The sequence below is a fragment of the Mus caroli genome, unplaced genomic scaffold (genome assembly GCF_978045245.1).
Source record: "Mus caroli unplaced genomic scaffold, Mus_caroli_1 scaffold_19, whole genome shotgun sequence".
NCBI lineage: Eukaryota > Metazoa > Chordata > Mammalia > Rodentia > Muridae > Mus > Mus caroli.
Genome location: NW_028227274.1, coordinates 87,052,488 through 87,072,063, shown reverse-complemented (window position 1 = coordinate 87,072,063; position 19,576 = coordinate 87,052,488). Strand labels below are relative to the sequence as shown.

Sequence of the window (19,576 nt, the reverse complement as noted above, 5' to 3'; positions counted from 1 at the left end):
GAGAGCTTGCTCTGGGGATTTCAGATGTGTACACCTTGGGTGCTGAAGATCCAAACTTCAGTCATTCCATTTCTGTTTTAACGACTTAGTCATCTCCTTGCTTCTCAACATTATTTAACAGAAGGTATAATTTGTAATAATAATAATAATAATAATAATAATAATAAAGGTATTATACTTACCATTTAAATCATTGTATTCTGAAGTTTCAGTAAAAGCAGAAAAATTAAAATCAAAGATATATCTTCCTACATAACAATGTTTCACCATGTGAGTCAAATGTTCATAGAAACGACAGTGATATAAAAGGGCCTGAAGGGCAGGTTTTCCTGAAAGTGACAGGCCAGAATCCTCATCATGGACACAGGGGCCCTGTGTGGAAGACAGAGAAAACATACTGATTTAAACACTCATTTCTTAGAAAAAGAAAAAAAAAAAAAAAGCCACTGCATCTCACTACTAGGACAAAGGTGCCACAGGTCCTACTACAGTTCTTCTAGTATGGAACCTTAGACTAGAAGAGAAAGTACTTTTCTTTACTGATCTCTGCTTCTTAAATATCTGAAGTGGAAACTTCCAGTTTCTTTGGAAAGTCAGTCATGTAAAATGATCATTTGCTGAAGCACACAGATAAAAGGATATCTTGCGAGACTAGACACATGAAAGAATATTTTCCTAAAGCAGAAACAGGTAAAAGGATATTTTGCTGGAGCAGACATGTGAAAGAATGTTTTCCTGGAGCAGACATAGGTGAAAGGATATTTTGCTATAGCAGGTAAATGAAAGGACATGTGATGAAGGAGTATAATAAATATGACCCACAGACAGTTGGGGGAGATACATTGGTTTGCTTTGCTCTACCTCACTATTCTTCACTAATGACATGTAAGTATTGGTTTGCCTTGCTCTACCTCACTATTCTTCACTAATGACATGTAAGTATTGGTTTGCCTTATATAGCATTATTGAGCTCCACACTGTGTTAATACCACCATTGAGAGAAATTTACCAAAGAACTTCTTTATTATTATTATTATTAGATATTTTCTTTATTTACATTTCAAATGTTAACCCTTTCCTAGTTTCCCCTCCGAAAATCCCCTATCCTCTCCTCTTGCTCCACAACCCACCCACTCCAGCTTCCTGGCCCAGGCATTCCCCTATACTGAGGCATAGAACCTTCACAGGACTGAGGGCCTCTCCTTCCATTGATGATCGACTAGGCCATCCTCTGCTACATATGCAGCTAGAGCCACAAGTCCCTCCATATCTTTTCTTTGATTGGTGGTTTAGTCCCAGAGAGCTCTGGGGTTACTGGTTAATTCATATTGTTGTTCCTCCTATGGGGCTGCAAACCCCTTTAGCTTCTTGGGTACTTTCTCTAGCTCCTTCATTGGGGACCCTGTGCTCTGTCTAATGGATGACTATGAACACCCACTTCTGTGTTTGTCAGGCACTGGCTGAGCCTTCCAGGAGACAGCTATATCACGGTCCTGTCCACAAGATCTTGTTGGCATCTGCAAAAGTGTCTGGGTTTGGTGATTGCTTATGGGATGGATCTCCAGGTGGGCAGTCTCTGGATGGTCATTCCTTCAGTCTCTGCTCCACACTTTGTCTCTGTAACTCCTTCCATGAGCGAAGTATCCACACTTTGGTCTTCCTTTTTCTTGAGTTTCATGTGTTTTGCAAATTGTATGCATGGTACTTGTACATTGACAGACAGGTAGATCAATGGAATAGAATTGAAGACCCAGAAATGGACCCACACACCTATGGTCACTTGATCTTTGACAAAGTGCTAAGTCCACTCCAGTGCAGTCTGCTTGATAGGCCTAAAAGCCTGGAAGCAGTCACAAGGCAAAGAGTTTCACGGAAACAGACTCCTGGAACCTTTTTGCAAAACACATGAAACTCAAGAAAAAGGAAGACCAAAGTGTGGATACTTCGCTCATGGAAGGAGTTACAGAGACAAAGTGTGGAGCAGAGACTGAAGGAATGACCATCCAGAGACTGGCATTCCAATAATTCCAATAGCCCGTATACTCAAACCCTGTCCCCGTGTTAGTCTGGTGCATGGATCCATGTGCTCTCTTTCAGTATTGTTTTATTATGAGTGCCTTTAAGGATTGATTTTGACATATAGCTAAACCTCCACCAGTGTTCCAATGGTTCCTAGAAAATCCTTGAAGCCTACAGTGAGCTGGGAATTCAGTAAGAACGTGACCTATTCAGTAACATTCAAATTCTAGTAGAAGCAGTGAAACTAATTAGGCATTACAAAGAATAGAGCTAGAAAAGCCCATGGCTAGTCTGCACCTACATGGTGACTTATAGCCATCTGTAAGTCCAGTTCCAAGTGATCTGACATCTTCCCCTTACCTTTATAGGTTCTAGGCACAAATATGATTCACACATATACATGAAGGCAAAACATTCATACACATGACATAAATAAATGTAAATTTTTTAATTAAAAATTTATTGTGTGTATATATGGTATGTGTGTAATGGGGGTTATACATGTGCCACATGTACCATATGTATGGAGGTTAGAGAACAACTTTACAAAATCAGTTCCCTCCTTCCACCTTTGCTGGGCCACCATTTTACATTTCAGGAAAACGTTTAACTCAAGAGCAAGCATCAAACAATTGCTACCCTCTAGTTAAGAAGTACTTGCTGCCATACACACAGGTTTTTAAGTAATAAACTTAGCATATTATTTATGCATATTCTGCTGTTTAATTTAAAAGCTAAGTCATTTACAATAACAATGCTATTGTATGTGCTTGTCATGCTATACTGTTTAAGGAGAAATACATACATATACATATGTATATGCATACATATATGTATATCTATGTATATATGTATACAATTGTTCTGTACAATTACTTTTTCTTGAATATTTTTGGCTCCTGGTTCCTGGTTGCTTAAATCCACAAACATGAAATCCTTTGACACAAAGGGCTAGTTGCACACATTTGCTGAAAATTTTAAATTAATATAAAGATCTGCTAGATTGATAACTGTTTATACCTACCTGCCAAGTATAATCCTTTATAATTTCTGAAGGCATTGGAATTACAAGGAGATTCTGAAGAATAAATGCAGCCTGAAAATTAAAAACACAAAATGTCAATGCTGCCATCTTGCTGTCATCTTGGAAATAACCGATTGTTGTAATTAAATAACAATGTACAAGCTGAGATCCTCACAAGGTTTCATACTGTGCATTTCTTCTAGGTGATAACTGAATTAGGTGATGACCAAATCATGCAGTTATTCCATAAGAAAATATAGTTTTACCATTTCAAAATTTAATTTTAGACAAAAAAAAATGACTAGTATAAGACATTCTAGAAGCATTTAAGAAATACACATAGTCTTCAAATTCCTATGTAGGGTTACAACAGAGATAGCAAACATGTGCCTTCTCCCTCAATTTCCTCTTCTTTCATACAAAGGTTCCTAATACAGTTAAGGTATAAATGTCCAACTTTACCTATCAGAATATAAGATGACAGAATGAAATAATCATAGAAATATAAGAACTGATTTTCATTCAGTGGAAGATTTGCTATAATCATGCTAAGAGAATAACAAGAATGTGAAAAATTCTAAGAGTAAACTTTCTATCCATCTTCACTGGAAGTCAACTTAAAAAGTTTAAAATTATCAAATCAAGAAAAATCCATAAGCGTAAGAATCACCCCTTGAAACTATGACAGCAACTAACAAGAAAACAGGGCTTATGCATTACCCACTGGGTAATGGAGGGCCAGGAACTGCTGATGTCTTCAGGACCCTATGAGAACTATTTGCTTGTCATTTTAAAAACTACTAGGATACATCATCACCTGAACCCAACCCCAAAAGCAGCAATAAAACAACAACAAAAAGCCAATTTGAACTGACAAGATGGCTCAATGGGTAGAGGCCCTTGTGGGTAGAACTGATGACCCAACTTTGGTCTCTAGAACCCACAAGACGGTGAAAGAAAACTGACTCTAGGGACTTGCCCTTTGACCTTCACAGGCACACATATGACCACAAGTAAATGACATAAATAATTTTAAAACACAAATTAAGTTAGTGTTTATTTTCTTCTCAAGTATCATTGACATATACTGTGAGATGTTATTTTGAAAATACCTTATGATTATTAAGGGTCTAAAACATTAAATGTTTAAAAATGTTGAGGTAAAAACCATTTTTTGTGAATTATTTTGTGATGGGAAAGAAAAGTTCACATTAAAATATATAATTTCTCTGACAGTAAGATGGTTCATCTAGTAAAGGCACTGGCTGCCAAGGTTGTATTCTATCCCCAGAACCCACAAAAAGGAAGGAGCACTGACTCTCCTAATTTGTCTTCTGAGCTCCACAGCAGAACATGTACACAAGCATATGTACACATATACAGAATTAATTAATTTTAATAAAAAAATTTAAAATATTCTGCCTTAATTTTATCAGAATAAAGGACTTGAATTTTTACTGTAAATCAGTTTTCATTTTAATTTTTTTGCAAGCAAAATAAATAATGGTTTTTGCTCAGTCCACTCTGCTGAAGAGCAAGTCAAATGAGGCTTATAGGCACTCTTGCAATAGAGTTCTGTGACAATAAAGACTATGGGAAGGTGGATTTGGCGGCTAAAACAGACATACCTCCCGGCGCACCAGACTGCATTCTGATTGATCCAGAAGAATGTTCACCACGGTTCCCCAGAGCCCACCAGAAATATTCTGACAACTGTTTGCCAAGGCCACACAGCCAGCTTCAGTAGTAGTCAGTGCTGATCCCAACCCCAGTGAAGTGAATCTCACCTGTCACATAAAGACAAAGATATCAAATCCAATATACTCTTTCCTACCATGAGGTTGTCCTTCTGGTACAAGAGAACTATGAGAACTGCACAAATATGGCACTGGTTTTACATTCTATATACTAAATGACACTCAGAAACAGTGTCCTACTTGGCTATGAAAATGGCATTGGCTTTACAATCCTACACACCAAAGGACACTAAGAAGTGTCCTACATGTGTGTGGGTATGTCATTAGCTTTAAAAAAATTCCTATCAGGGTTGGGAGTAAAGAAAAGTCATTGACTTGAAAAATAAGTACACTATAATCATATATTACATGAGGTTAGCCTAGATAGCTAGAAGCAAGCATTAAAGGAATTATAATTCACAAGGATTTTAAGGAAAGCATTTGAACATGATTTCTATTTATTCCACATTCTTAAAAAATATATTTGCTCTATTTTTTAAGTTAGCAGTATTTTTCCAAATAAATAGTTTTAACTTTGTAATAATTCATTTCAAAACTATATAGATGAATTACATTTCCTTATAGGGCATGTAGTACTTTCTCAAGTTATTTTAACAGAAAAAATTTTTTTCAAAAAACCTTAAGCTGGTACAGTACTGCTGGCCATAGCATTAACTGCTATTTAAGTTAACAGTTTGCTGCATTTCTGAATTTTGAGTCAAAAATACATTTTTAGTGAGAATTACAGAATAAAAATAACATAGTCTTAAAATAGTCAAAGTCCAAGTGTACCTTCTAAGTTCAGATCAAACAATACTTCTATAAACCAAGAGTTTTAATAAGATCCACCATTTCTTACTCAACATCATTGGCTAAATAATGTAAATTATGTAGAAAATGGCACTTAAATATTACTAAGCTTTTAAAATGAAGTGGGGTGGCTCTCTTAAAAAGAAAGAGGAAGAGAGAGGAAGAGAGAGAGAGAGAGAGAGAGAGAGAGAGAGAGAGAGAGACCTTTCACCAAGTGCCTGCAACAAGAAGAGGAAACATGAACACTGAACACGTAATGAGAACTTAGTCATACACAGTGGGAAGGAAGTCTCCCAAGATTCAACTGTGAGCCTTGAACTGCTGCCTCCAGAAACATGAGCAAACCATTTTGTGGCATTTATTATGGGAACCTGAGAACATTAATATAAGGTTTTTTTATTTCTCTTTAAAAGAACTATACTGAAACAAATACCCAATGACATAGAAGTTAACTTTTGAACTATACAACAAGTTAGAGTCTGAAAGACTCCAGGTTCATACCAAGAAGGGGAGCTGGAAGGATGACTCTGCAGTGATATCAGAAAGTAATGACTACATGGTAGAAGGATGATCCTTAAAAGAAGGTACTCTGATTTACACAAGTAACCATCAAAAGCCTGTGTGTTAAATGTGTAGTTCCCAGTCCACGCAATCATTGACAGACGGTAGAACCTTTAAGGATAGGCAGTTAGAAGTCTTTTTAACCATATTATAGCATGCCCATAAAGGAATCCTGAGACCCTGGCCCTCTACCTTCTCTCTCTCTGCAGCTCAGCCTCCAGAAGGCAAGCAGGTGTGCTACTCTGTGAGCTCCCACCAAGACACTGCTATAACCAAAAGTGATGAGAGTGAAACTTTCAAAACTGTAAGCCAAAATAAACCTTGACCTTTTTTTAAGTAGTTTCACTCTGGCACTTGTTATAATAAGATAAAGCTGCTTTATCCAAATATAAGTAAAAGTGGTCGAACTGTGTTCAAGTGTTAAGTTTTTGTGAGCAATGAAATTATACACATAGTTGAAAATATTTCTAAGCAAAGTGCTGAGTGTATTAATTCCGCCTGAGTTGTTATAGCAAAATGCAAAAGAAGTGTGATTTGAAAAAGGAATTAAAGATGCATTTATAGGGGGGGCAATTATATATGATTAAGAAAATTCTAGGTTATCTATGTACAAAATGAGAACTCTTGTTCTGGAAAGGCCAGAGGTATGGCTGAATAACTGTTTCATGAAGAGGTTATGAGTGACATTTAGACATTTTAGCAGTAGCCAGAATGAAGATGAGAATGGATCAGCAAAGACAGTGCTAGTGTGGAATGGTAGAGAACAAGAAAGTGAACCACAATGACTGGGAGATGTGGGGCTTAGATTCCATAGTCAGTGTGTAGTACTCTTCAAGAACAATAATAGCTCCAAATATAATTCAGAAATCTTTAGGTGAGCCACTCCTACCCTAGCATGAAGGCAAGCAACAGCCTCAGTTTCTAAGGCTGCGCTGCCTTTCTAGTTTCACTGGGCCAGTATGGCCCAGTCCAGTCAGTACCTCAGGGACTATGGTGCTATCCTTAACAACAACAACACAGGTGGGGCCCAGGTAGACAGTGTGAAGAGGCCAGGCTACCCACTAAGTTGCAGAAAGCTGGGGCCTGAGCATATTCCTCCAGAGGGCCTAAAATGCACAAGACAAAGGGCTCAAGTCTTCAGTGCTAATGGAATTTTGCTTCCCCAGCATGTACACTTGCTCTGGAACCTCACTTCTTCCATTCTTACTACTGCCTCTGAGACTAGAATGTGTACCCTACAACTATTCTATAATCACAGTGACATATATCTGTGTTTCATAGCATTCTAGGTGAGAACAAATTATTTCCTTGGGATAAAATACATGAATTCTCATCTGTTCTTGATTTAGATAATATTCACACAAGACTTTGGACTTCAGAGTTTAAAGTTGATATTGCAGTGAGTTAAGTTTTGTTTTGTAAATCTATTTACAGAGACTAATGTACTTACTTAAGATGGATATGAATTGTAATGGAACAGAGTTGGAAAGCTAAATTGAAAGGTGACCCTCCAGTCTCAGTGAAAGCTTTAGTTCCCAATGTTTGGAAATAAGGCTTCTTGAAGGGACTAGACAAGGCTGTCCACTCTCTCCCTACCTATTCAATATTGTACTTGAAGTCCTAGCCAGAGCAATTCGACAACAAAAGGAGATCAAGGGGATACAAATTGAAAAGAAAGAAGTCAAAATATCACTTTTTGCAGATGATATGATAGTTTATATAAGTGACCCTAAAAATTCCACCAGAGAACTCCTAAGCCTGATAAACAGCTTCAATCAAGTAGCTGGATATAAAATTAACTCAAACAAGTCAATGGCCTTTCTGTACACATAGGATAAACAGGCTGAGAAAGAAATTAGGGAAACAACACCCTTCTCAATAGTCACAAATAATATAAAATACCTTGGCGTGACTCTAACTAGGGAAGTGAAAGATCTGTATGATAAGAACTTCAAGTCTCTGAAGAAAGAAATTAAAGAAGATCTCAGAAGATGGAAAGATCTCCCATGCTCATGGATTAGCAGGATCAATATAGTAAAAATGGCTATCTTGCCAAAAGCAATCTACAGATTCAATGCAATCCTGAAAAAATTCCAACTCAATTCTTCAAAGAATTAGAAAGGGCAATCTGCAAATTCATCTGGAATAACAAAAAAGCTAGGATAGCAAAAACTCTTCTCAAGGATAAAAGAACCTCTGGTGGAATCACCATGCCTGACCTAAAGCTGTACTACAGAGCAATTGTGATAAAAACTGCATGGTACTGGTATAGTGACAGACAAGTAGACCAATGGAACAGAATTGAAGACCCAGAGATGAACCCACACACCTATGGTCACTTGATCTTTGACAAGGGAGCTAAAACCATCCAGTGGAAAAAAGACAGCATTTTCAACAAATGGTGCTGGCACAACTGGCGGTTATCATGTAGAAGAATGAGAATTGATCCATTCCTATCTCCTTGTACTAAGGTCAAATCTAAGTGGATTAAGGAACTCCACATAAAACCAGAGACACTGAAACTTATAGAGGAGAAAGTAGGGAAAAGCCTCGAAGATATGGGTACAGGGGAAAAATTCCTGAATAGAACAGCAATGGCTTGTGCTGTAAGATCAAGAATCAATAAATGGGACCTCATAAAATTGCAAAGCTTCTGCAAGGCAAAAGACACCGTCAATAAGACAAAAAGACCACCAACAGATTGGGAAAGGATCTTTACCTATCCCAAATCGGAGAGGGGGCTAATATCCAATATATATAAAGAACTCAAGAAGGTGGGCTCCAGAAAATCGAACAACCCCATTAAAAAATGAGGCTCAGAGCTGAACAAAGAATTCTCACCTGAGGAATACCGAATGGCAGAGAAGCACCTGAAAAAAATGTTCAACATCCTTAATCATCAGGGAAATGCAAATCAAAACAACCCTGAAATTCCACCTCACACCAGTCAGAATGGCTAAGATCAAAAATTCAGGTGACAGCAGATGCTGGCGAGGATGTGGAGAAAGAGGAGCACTGCTCCATTGTTGGTGGGATTGCAAGCTTGTACAACCACTCTGGAAATCAGTCTGGCGGTTCCTCAGAAAATTGGACATAGTACTACCGGAGGATCCCTCAGTACCTCTCCTGGGCATATATCCAGAAGATGTCCCAACTGGTAAGAAGGACACATGCTCCACTATGTTCATAGCAGCCTTATTTATAATAGCCAGAAGCTGGAAAGAACCCAGATGCCCCTCAACAGAGGAATGGATACAGAAAATGTGGTACATTTACACAATGGAGTACTACTCAGCTATTAAAAAGAATGAATTTATGAAATTCCTAGGCAAATGGATGGACCTGGAGGGCATCATCCTGAGTGAGGTAACCCAATCACAAAGGAACTCACACAATATGTACTCACTGATAAGTGGATATTAGTCCAGAAACTTAGGATACCCAAGTTATAAGATACAATTTGCTAAATGCATGAAACTCAAGAAGAACGAAGACCAAAGTGTGGACACTTTGCCCCTTCCTAGAAATGGGAACAAAACAGCCATGGAAGGAGTTACAGAGACAAAATTTGGAGATGTGACGAAAGGATGGACCATCTAGTGATTGCCATATGCAGGGATCCATCCCATAATCAGCTTCCAAACGCTGACACCATTGCATACACTAGCAAGATTTTGCTCTAAGGACCCAGATATAGCTGTCTCTCATGAGACTATGCAGGGGGCCTAGCAAACAAAGAAGTGGATGCTCACTGTCAGCTATTGGATGGGTCACACGGCCCCCAATGGAGGAGCTAGAGAAAGTGCCCAAGGAGCTAAAGGGAACTGCAACCCTATGTGTGGAACAACAATATGAACTAACCAGTACCCCGGAGCTCTTGTCTCTAGCTGCATATGTATCAAAAGATGGCCTAGTCAGCCATTACTGGAAAGAGAGGCCCTTTGGACTTGCAAACTTTATATGCCCCAGTACAGGGGAATGCCAGGGCCAAAAAGGGGGAGTAAGTGGGTAGGGTATTGGGGGTGGGTGGGTATGGGGGACTTTTGGGATAGCATTGGAAACATAAACAAGGAAAATACCTAAAAAAAAAAAAGAAAAAGAAATATCAAACACATAAGTGGAAGCTCACAGTCAGCTATTGGATGGATCAACGGAGGAGCTAGAGAAAATACCCAAGGAGCTAAAGGGATCTGCAACCCTATAGGTGGAACAACATTATGAACTAACCAGTACCCTGGAGCTCTTGACTCTAGCTGCATATGTATCAAAAGATGGCCTAGTCAGCCATCACTGGAAAGAGAGGCCCATTGGACTTGCAAACTTCATATGCCCCAGTACAGGGGAACGCCAGGGCCAAAAAGTGGGAATGGGTGGGTAGGGGAGTGGGGGGGAAGGGTATAGGGGACTTTTGGGATAGCATTGGAAATGTAATTGAGGAAAATACGTAATAAAAAATATAAAAAAAAATAAGGCTTCTTCAAGATAATTAGAATGAAATGAACTCTTAACGATAACATCCTTCCCACAACCAAACTGGTAACTGTCGACACATGTACAGTTAAAAGCCCTATGGATATTCTGCAAAAAGACAAGTATCTGTAAGTAAAAATAAGGGCCCTTTCTCTCCAGAGCCTGACTGTGCTGGTACACAGACCTTATACTTCCAGTCAACAAAACTGTAAAGCAAGAAATTCTTATGGCAATAACTCTGTCAACAGTGCTTCTCTACGGTTGCCTGAGGAAATACAGCGGCTAAATAAAACAAGCTTTATCAATTACAATAACCCTCAATATTACATAAGTAAATCTGTTTTGTTTCAGTTGCTTTTCAATTTAGATATAATATACTTGGTATTCCTCCATACTGACCTCTGGGTCTCTATCAACCCATAAGGGAATTAGCCAGGCCAATCCTTGCTGAGTAGGGGCATGTTCTTCACTGTGACTACCCAAAGGCAAGAACCAAAGTGGCATCCACTCCTAGAATGAAAACCAAGAACACAGTACTTAAAGTAAATTTAGACAGCTTAAAAAAAAAAAACTCATTAAGTTTTTGAAGATCAAAAACTAAAATTTTTAGTAATTTTGGTCAAAACAATACAAGAGAAAATCTTGGCTTCCCTTAAAATTTTTTTTCAACACAGGCTTCTACTTAATGATTTCAACCAAAATAATTTTTTAAAATAAATTCAGACACATATAATGTCTGAGAAGTGTTGTAACTCAAAATAACTGTTGTCATAAAGATTTTATTTTTGTTTATGTTTGTGTGTGTGTGTGTACGTGTGTGTGCGATGTGTGTGTGTGTCATGTGTATACAGTTGCCTACAGATGTTAGACAAGAGCCTTGTATCCCCTGTCGATGGAGTTATAGGCAATTGCAAGTCAATCAATGTGTGTGGGTGCTAAGAACCACTCAGGCCTTCTGAAAGAACAGCAAACACTCTCTACCACTGAGCCATCTCTCCAGCACTCAACAACCAGTAAATAATTCTTATCGTCTTGTACCAAGTCAAAAATAACATTTTCATGTAGCAAGCTCATAGGTTTAAAACAGCACATTTTCTTTTCAATCAACGTTCAGATGATGGCAACTTGTCGTCTGAACTTGTCATCTATCTGTCAGTTTTTCTTACCGAGCCTGGTGACTGGACTATCATCTCATGGGATAAGTGAAGTAAGCAAAGACCTGTGCTCTTCGTAACGCCTTTCCCCATGAAGGACATAGCATTTCCTCCCCGTTCCACATAAAAGGAAGTAATAACCTAGAAAGCAAATAGAAGCAATTTTATAGTGGATTTCTTAAGGGCATATAATAGTAACTATCTTTCGCTTATCTTATCAAACATTAGCTGTATAAATTTAAAACAATCCTGTTAATTCATTTAATAGTGACTAAAGTGGTAAATTTTATCCTAGTTAAAAAAATGTTTTTAAATTTTTTCAACTTTGGAATTTGTTCAAACAATGTATATTTAGAATCTTCTTACAACTTTTTTTAATACTTAAAGTATGAATATAATATTGTTAAGTACTGTAGCTTTTTTTTTTTTTTTTTTTTTTGAGACAGGGTTTCTCTGTATAGCCCTGGCTGTCCTGGAACTCACTCTGTAGACCAGGCTGGCCTCGAACTCAGAAATCCGCTTGCCTCTGCCTCCCGAGTGCTGGGATTAAGGGCATGCGCTACCATGCCCAGCTTGCTGTAGCATTTTTAATCTAATTTTTAAAAATGTGAAGTTGAAAAATATACATAAAATTACTAGCTCTATAAAATGCATTGCCTACCAGGGTTATGCTAAACTGTGTTAAATGTAAACGGACACTGTATTTACTTCTGAGAGAGCTTGCATTGCTACTACTCATTTGAGTAAATGCTTATTATTTCAAAGGTGGTCTTTAGGTAATTTCTTTCTCACACACTGGAGAGGTTTGACACTTCTCCAACAGTAACAACACAGAAGCATTTCTCTTGTGAAGGGATACCCTTAACTAAGCAACTACATCAGAAGAGTCCTGATGCCTGATTTAGAAAACTCTTTCAATTATGTGGCAATATCCTTGAACCATTTCTGTATGAATAGTACATTGTTCCCAAGCAGGGGCTTGGTAACTAACTGTGAAGTGATTACAAAATAATCTTTATAGATTATTAACTTAAAATATAAAAATTCAGCAAGACAAACATTATTTTTAGTTATAATATTTCTTTTTAAAAAGATGCCATGTTTAGGCCCAATACCTCTGAATAAAATTTCTGTTGTGTGTCCAAACAAACAATACTACTTGGTTTTGGAACTAACACTACTGTAAGTGTTGGCATTGACTAAGGCCTCACTGCTGTCTTTCATAGTAAACCTCCACATGGGCTGCTTCAAATCATCTCCCTTGGGGTTCTTTTAGGGTTTCTTTTATTTGTTTCTTCAACTCATGAAGCAAAGGAAATTATATATAACAATTATTATATATATGTTTGTGTTTGGATATATAACATGTATATGTGTGTCTATAAATTATGATGTGATTATATATAAAGTTATAAATATAATTTTAATTAGATATATAATTGAATATATGTTTATATATAAGCACATATATATATACTTTTTAAAAATAACTTGCTGATATAAAACTAAGGGGCTTTGACCAAAAATAAAATGTTTTATAAATGGATAATTTAAAAATTATCTCTTAGAAAACAAGACTAGGCAGGAGTTAAAAACTGTGACCAACTATTTCATAGGCTCAACTAATTTTCCAAAATGTAGGCTTATATGATATTTTTCACAATTAAAAACTTAAGTTTTATGTGACTACACTAAAAATTAAAATCCTGAGTGATCAAATCCTTACCATTTTCTTCTTACCATCTTTGCAATAATATTATTTTTAGATCATAATACCTGGTAATAACTTTGGAATTATTTAACAGATCTCTGGAATTATAGATCATGTAGGTGATTTTAAATATCAATTTTTATCTACAATATCAATATATCAATATATCAATAAATATCAATGTTTATTTACATATCATAATTAGTTGTGTATAGCTGAAAATAATATACTACTGCAAAAAGCAAATATCAGATCTGCTGTATAGAAATAATAGGACTTGATGTTGGAAGAGCAGTTCTTTCAAAGAAGGGATCAGCTTCAGTTACAAGCATTAAGCAAATCAGTGTGAACAACAATATCTCTTGACATATCAACTCATTTAAACTTTACTTTCTCCTTAATATTTTAAGTTTGGACAGTATACACTAAAGAGACCTATTCCTTAATTAACTGAACAGAAAATCCTAGATTAAATGTAACTCAGCTATAATTTCTAACAAAAAGTGACTTTTTGACATTAACCACCTGTAATTGAATATAAAGACATACATTTTCCATTACTTTCAATGAAGCATTAAACAAACAACTATTTATTCCAAATCGGTACTTATTAATCAAAATTTTCATAACTATGGAATATTAGAAAATAGGTAATATTTTTGTCTATTCCTTGGTCAATACATTCTGCCAACATTTATTATTTCAAGATAACTAAACTTAGAATGAAGTTACTGCCTTCTGAATTTAGAATTAACTTATACTTTATTCATTATCATGAATACCTAATTTTAATTTCTAGAGTTTGAAGGACAGCTGTGATCAAAATCTTATGTAATCTTACAAATAAAAGTGTATCTGACAATTTCAAAATATAAACAGAAAAATATTTAGCTTCACTTTAAATTGTAGTTCCTCATGTATTGTAGATCTGAATATAATTTTTTTAAGAGATGCATGGTGGTGCTGAAGAGATGTCTCAGTGGTCAGGAAAGAGTGATACTCTTCCAGAATACCCAAATTAAATTCCCAGCACCCACATCAGGCAATTCCTGTAACTCAACTCTAGAGAATCTGTCACCTTCTCTGGACTCCTACACATATTAACATGCATACACACATACCAAAAGGGGGGAAACATTTAAGATATAAATAAGTAAAACAATTAATTTTTTAAAATAATAAAAATAAATAAATAAATTTGAGCAGATATGTATCATAAAAATTACTTTTTTTGTAAATCACACTATAGTTAATACTGTATACTAGGTGCCTGTAGGTTGAATTATATTTTAAATCCATTAGTGAAGTTAACTTTTAAACAACAATTATAACCAACTCTTTGGCTAATATACAAAAAAATCACATATTTCTGATTACAAACACCTGGTAGCATGGAGTAATTAATGAGTAAACTTACAGTATATCTTTCTTGGTATATATAATTAAGAAAAAGTATACTTTTTTGAAGAGGCTACAGCAAAATTTATACTGAATTTCATAATGCTTCTAAAAAATTTTGCACTTTTAAGACATTTTAAAAAACAGAACAAAGTTTTAGGAGTAAATGCAGATCAAAATCATTTGTTAAGCATGCAGATAAGCACCAGGAGTGGAAATGGTCCAAATGGATCATTATCATAAACTAATGATGAGACATGTACAACAAAGAAAATACAATGTATCTGAAAGATTATGTATTGAATAACAGTGACATCTTTAAGCTTCTATAGGTACATGTCACCTACAGACTAGCAAACAATACTTAGCACATAGCTGTGAGAAAGAAAAGGCTCATTAAAAGAAACAACTAAGATATAGACTCTGTGAAGAGATTGGCATCCATAAAAGACAGAAACTGCCAAATAGTCCTTGCTGGAAAGCTTTATTGAATGAGCAGTCAATAATAACAGAAAATGCAAAATGCAAAATAAAATAAAATAAATCAGAAGAAAAGGGACACAAAGTAGACAGGTGGAGAGGTGGGAAGAACTAGGGAGAGAGAAACCAGGATGAAAATAACTTGTATAATATCCTAAAGAATAAAAAAGATTGAAAGCATTTTATGCTTTCAAAATAAAATATATATAGCTATAAAAATAAGAAAAGAAAAATAGGCTTAGAAGTTCATAACAAACTTCCAATAGTGAACATACATGAGAATTAATCTGACAGTTCCATGAAGATGTTTTCAAATTGCAGAGCTATATCAGACAATTCTGCTTTGACTTCCATCAGCTAGGCATAATGCAAGACTGCTAGTACCCTATAGTAAAGTTGTTCTCTGAAAACTTTGTACAACCATATTTCAGTTCAACTAAATACATCATGTTGGAAATACTTTGAGCTGAATGATAAATGTAGAAGACAATTAAGGTCATGCTTCTAATCTACTAAGAGACAAAGGGGCTTACTTAAGAACATCCTGTCTAAAAGAAATGTAGGGACAAAGATGGAGCAGAGACTAAAGGAATGGTCAATCAATGACTGGCCCAATTTGAGAGCCGTTTCATGGGCAAGCACCAATCCCTGATACTATTAATGATACTCTATTATGCTTGCTGATAGGAGCCTAGCATAATTGTCTTCTGAGAGGCCCCATCCAGCAGCTGACAAAAAGAGATGCAAATCCCTGCAGCCAAACATTGGATGGAGGTCAGGGACTCTTAAGGAAGAGTTGGAGGATGGATTGAAGGCCCTGAAGAGGATACGGACTCTACCAGAAGACCAACAGAGTAACCTTGATCAATTAACCTTGATCCTTGGGGGCTCCCAGAGACAGAACCGCCAAACAAAAAGGAGCAAGCATGGGCTAGACTGAGGACCCCAGCACTTATGTAGCAGATGTGCAGCTCAGACTTCATATGATCCCCCAACAATTGGAGCTGGGGGGAGGGGGCAAGGACCTGTCCCTAAAGGTATGGCCTGACTGTGGAATACATTCCCCAATAGGGCAGCCTTGACTGGCACAGTGAAAGAAGGCAGGCCTAACCCTGCAGAGACTTGTATCATGGTTGGGGGATACCTATGGGGAGGCTTCCACCCTCTCAGAGGAGAAGGGGAGGGAGTGAGGGAGAGACTCTGGAAGGAAAAGACTGGGAGGGGAGGTTTGGGAGTGGGGCAGTGAATGTAAATAAATAAATAAGAGAAGAAAAGTAGATATTAGTGAAGTTTGTACCTAAAAACATTGGTAAAGCTGTACACTTTTTATAAATGCATTTTTCTATATAAGTAAAAGTTAATAGGGAAAAGCAGGACAGAGAATCAAAGATGAAGGTTGACTCCTTTGTAACAGTAACAAATATCAGCACTGGTGAGATGATGTAAAAAAAATAAAATAGAGAAAGGATAATTAATAGTAAGATAGTAGCAACTATAGATGCAGTAGACATTTTAGAGATGAAGAATTTTTAGATAATGATTTGAACTAAATTTTTAATTCTTGAAAAATATAACTTACTAAAACACAAAATAGTCTAATTATAGATCTACTAAAAACTCAATGCATTATAATATTCCCAAATAGAAGATTCCAGCATGAATGACTTCATGAACAAAATCTATTAATAAGTGAAGAATTAAAGACATTTGCTTAGAAACTGGAAACAGGTTAATGAGTACAGAGTCAATGAATAAACATTATTTCCACAAATCAACAAGAATGAGAAAAAAAATTATATATATATATATATATATATATATATATATAAAACATCTACATTTTCACCAAAAGGCAATAATTTCATAGCAACAGTATCAAAATTAGGTCTCTACCTAACAATATTTTTAAAAAATGCAATTCATTGTTGTAGTATGTAGATTACTATAAAAAATTAACCTCCACCTAAAAGCAACAAAAGAATAAATTTCCTATGGATATTGTTGAAACAAACAAATAATTCCATTTGTACATTTTTTAAAGTCAGAAAAAATTTTGTATGCAGACAGAAGATAGAATTATAAAACTACCAAAAATGAAAAAGAAAAGTATGTCAAGCCGGGCGTGGTGGCGCACGCCTTTGATCCCAGCACTCGGGAGGCAGAGGCAGGCGGATTTCTGAGTTCGAGGCCAGCCTGGTCTACAAAGTGAGTGCCAGGACAGCCAGGGCTACACAGAGAAACCCTGTCTCGAAAAAACCAAAAAAAAAAAAAAAAAAAAGAAAAGTATGTCAAGCCATTTTACTGGCTGATTTTGTGTGTCAAGTTGACACAAGCTGGAGTTATCACAGAGAAAGGAGCCTCCCTTGAGGAAATGCCTCAGTGAGATCCAACTATAAGGCATTTTCTCAATTAGTTATCAAGGGAGGGAGGGCCCATCCCATTGTGGGTGGTGCCATCCCTGGGCTGGTAGTCTTGGGTTCTGTAAGAAAGCAAGGGAAGCAAGCCAGTAAAGAACATCCCTCCATGGCCTCTGCATCAGCTCCTGCTTCCTGACCTGCTTGAGTTCCAGTCCTGACTTCCTTGGTGATGAACAGCAATGTGGAAGTATAAGCTGAATAAACCCTCCTCCCCAACTTGCTTCTTGGTCATGATGTTTGTGCAGAAATAGAAACCCTGACTTAGACAGCCATCAAAATCCTTCAGGAATGTTATCAAGAGAAACATGATTGACAACATGCCAGAGTTGTCAGCTAGGTTCTATTTCAAGATTTGAGGGCAATCAAGTGGGTGTTTTATGTAATAACACACGGGGCTATTGTTTAATTTTGTGTAATTTCTGAATATGTGTTATATTCCATAATTTAAATTTGAACAGGGCTGGTGAGATGATTCAGCACATAAAGGTGCTTGCTACCATGCCTGATGAACATAGTTTAATCTTAGGACTCACATGCAATAAGGAGAGAAAAGACTGCTTGCTCTGAGTTGTCCTCTGGTAGTCACACCTGTGTCACAGCACAAACAACCCCATCCCTTCCTTTCCCAACACACAGAAAAGTAAAAATAAAATGTTAGCAGGCTAAATGAAATAAATGAAAAAAGTCACTTCCATAAAGAGACTTAGGATAAGTCTTAGTTTTTCTTCAAAATATGACTGCACATGTTTGTTTAAAAAATTAAAACACTGTAACATTATAAGTTATATGTATACTATATTAGAATCTACCTTAAATATAACAGTATTTGTTATTTGTTTTTGGCATTGAAATAAAAATGACCAATAAACAGTAGCTAAGTGTTAGAACTGTCATTCTCACTTACCTCCAGGAGACCGGACAAGTACTTCCCACAAATCTCAAGTGGCTTTGAAAGAGGAGAGTGTGCACTCCACCCAGGGAAGGCAGTGAGGTGAGCCATCCCTGCTAAGGTCCTCTCCAATGAAGGTAAGCCATAGAAATGGGGAGCATCTGTGACTCTGAGGCACTGGAGTAGCTTCAGAGACAGCTGTGTTTGGAAAACGTAAAACAGTTCCAAGCATTTCCTATTTGTGGAAAAAAGAGGAAAACCACAACAGTAAGTGTGCAGGTACTCTCTTAGCAGCTGAGGATGTTTTTAATGGTGCAAGTAGAAAGTATGAGTAGAAAAGATGATAGAAAATATTTCTTCTCAACATAAGATTTTTCAAGGGAAGCATAGAAAAATTATCAACAAAGGTAAGTCAAGAAAAAATAAGCAACAAGTCCATTGTTACATTGAAAATACATGAAAGTACATAGTAGCATTACCACCCTGTAATGAAGCAGAAAGCCGAAATTAAAAAGTACATGTTTCAAGTAACTTTAACTTGACTATTTTAATACTATACTTAAGTCACTATTATGAAAGTTTTCGTGTAATTAAAATTCACCTTTACCCCCCAAAAATCTAAACATATAAGCAAAACAGTCATAAAAGAAACATTTATTTTACTAAAGAAAAAATTTCTAAAATTAAATACCTAGACATGAATTCAGATATGTAATTCATAAATATCCTACATATCAAAATACTGAATAAAGCCAGAAATTTTTTATTACTGCTGGTTATAGGATTATAAACCAAAATGTGGATACTTCCATACTTCTTAAAAGGTAGAACAAAATACCCATGGAAGGAGTTACAGAGACAAAGTGTGGAGCAGACTGAAGGAATGACCATCCAGAGATTGCCCCAC

At 36.4% G+C, this 19,576-nt stretch overlaps 1 protein-coding gene across 2 annotated transcripts in view; it reads right to left on the bottom strand.

The window, feature by feature from the left end:
* The window catches only part of Rttn (rotatin), a 155,401-nt gene that overhangs the window by 62,848 nt on the left and 72,977 nt on the right, over positions 1-19,576 (bottom strand). For both annotated transcript variants that reach the window (XR_015046039.1, XM_021150514.2), the window contains exons 28-33: positions 18,685-18,904; positions 11,787-11,915; positions 11,020-11,130; positions 4,672-4,830; positions 3,044-3,115; positions 183-372 (exon numbers count right to left, since the gene is read on the bottom strand). Coding sequence is in view for 1 of the 2 variants with exons in the window: in XM_021150514.2 (XP_021006173.1) it covers positions 183-372; positions 3,044-3,115; positions 4,672-4,830; positions 11,020-11,130; positions 11,787-11,915; positions 18,685-18,904 (881 nt within the window). In the remaining variant the exon portion in view is untranslated. The remainder of the gene's footprint in view (positions 1-182; positions 373-3,043; positions 3,116-4,671; positions 4,831-11,019; positions 11,131-11,786; positions 11,916-18,684; positions 18,905-19,576) is intronic.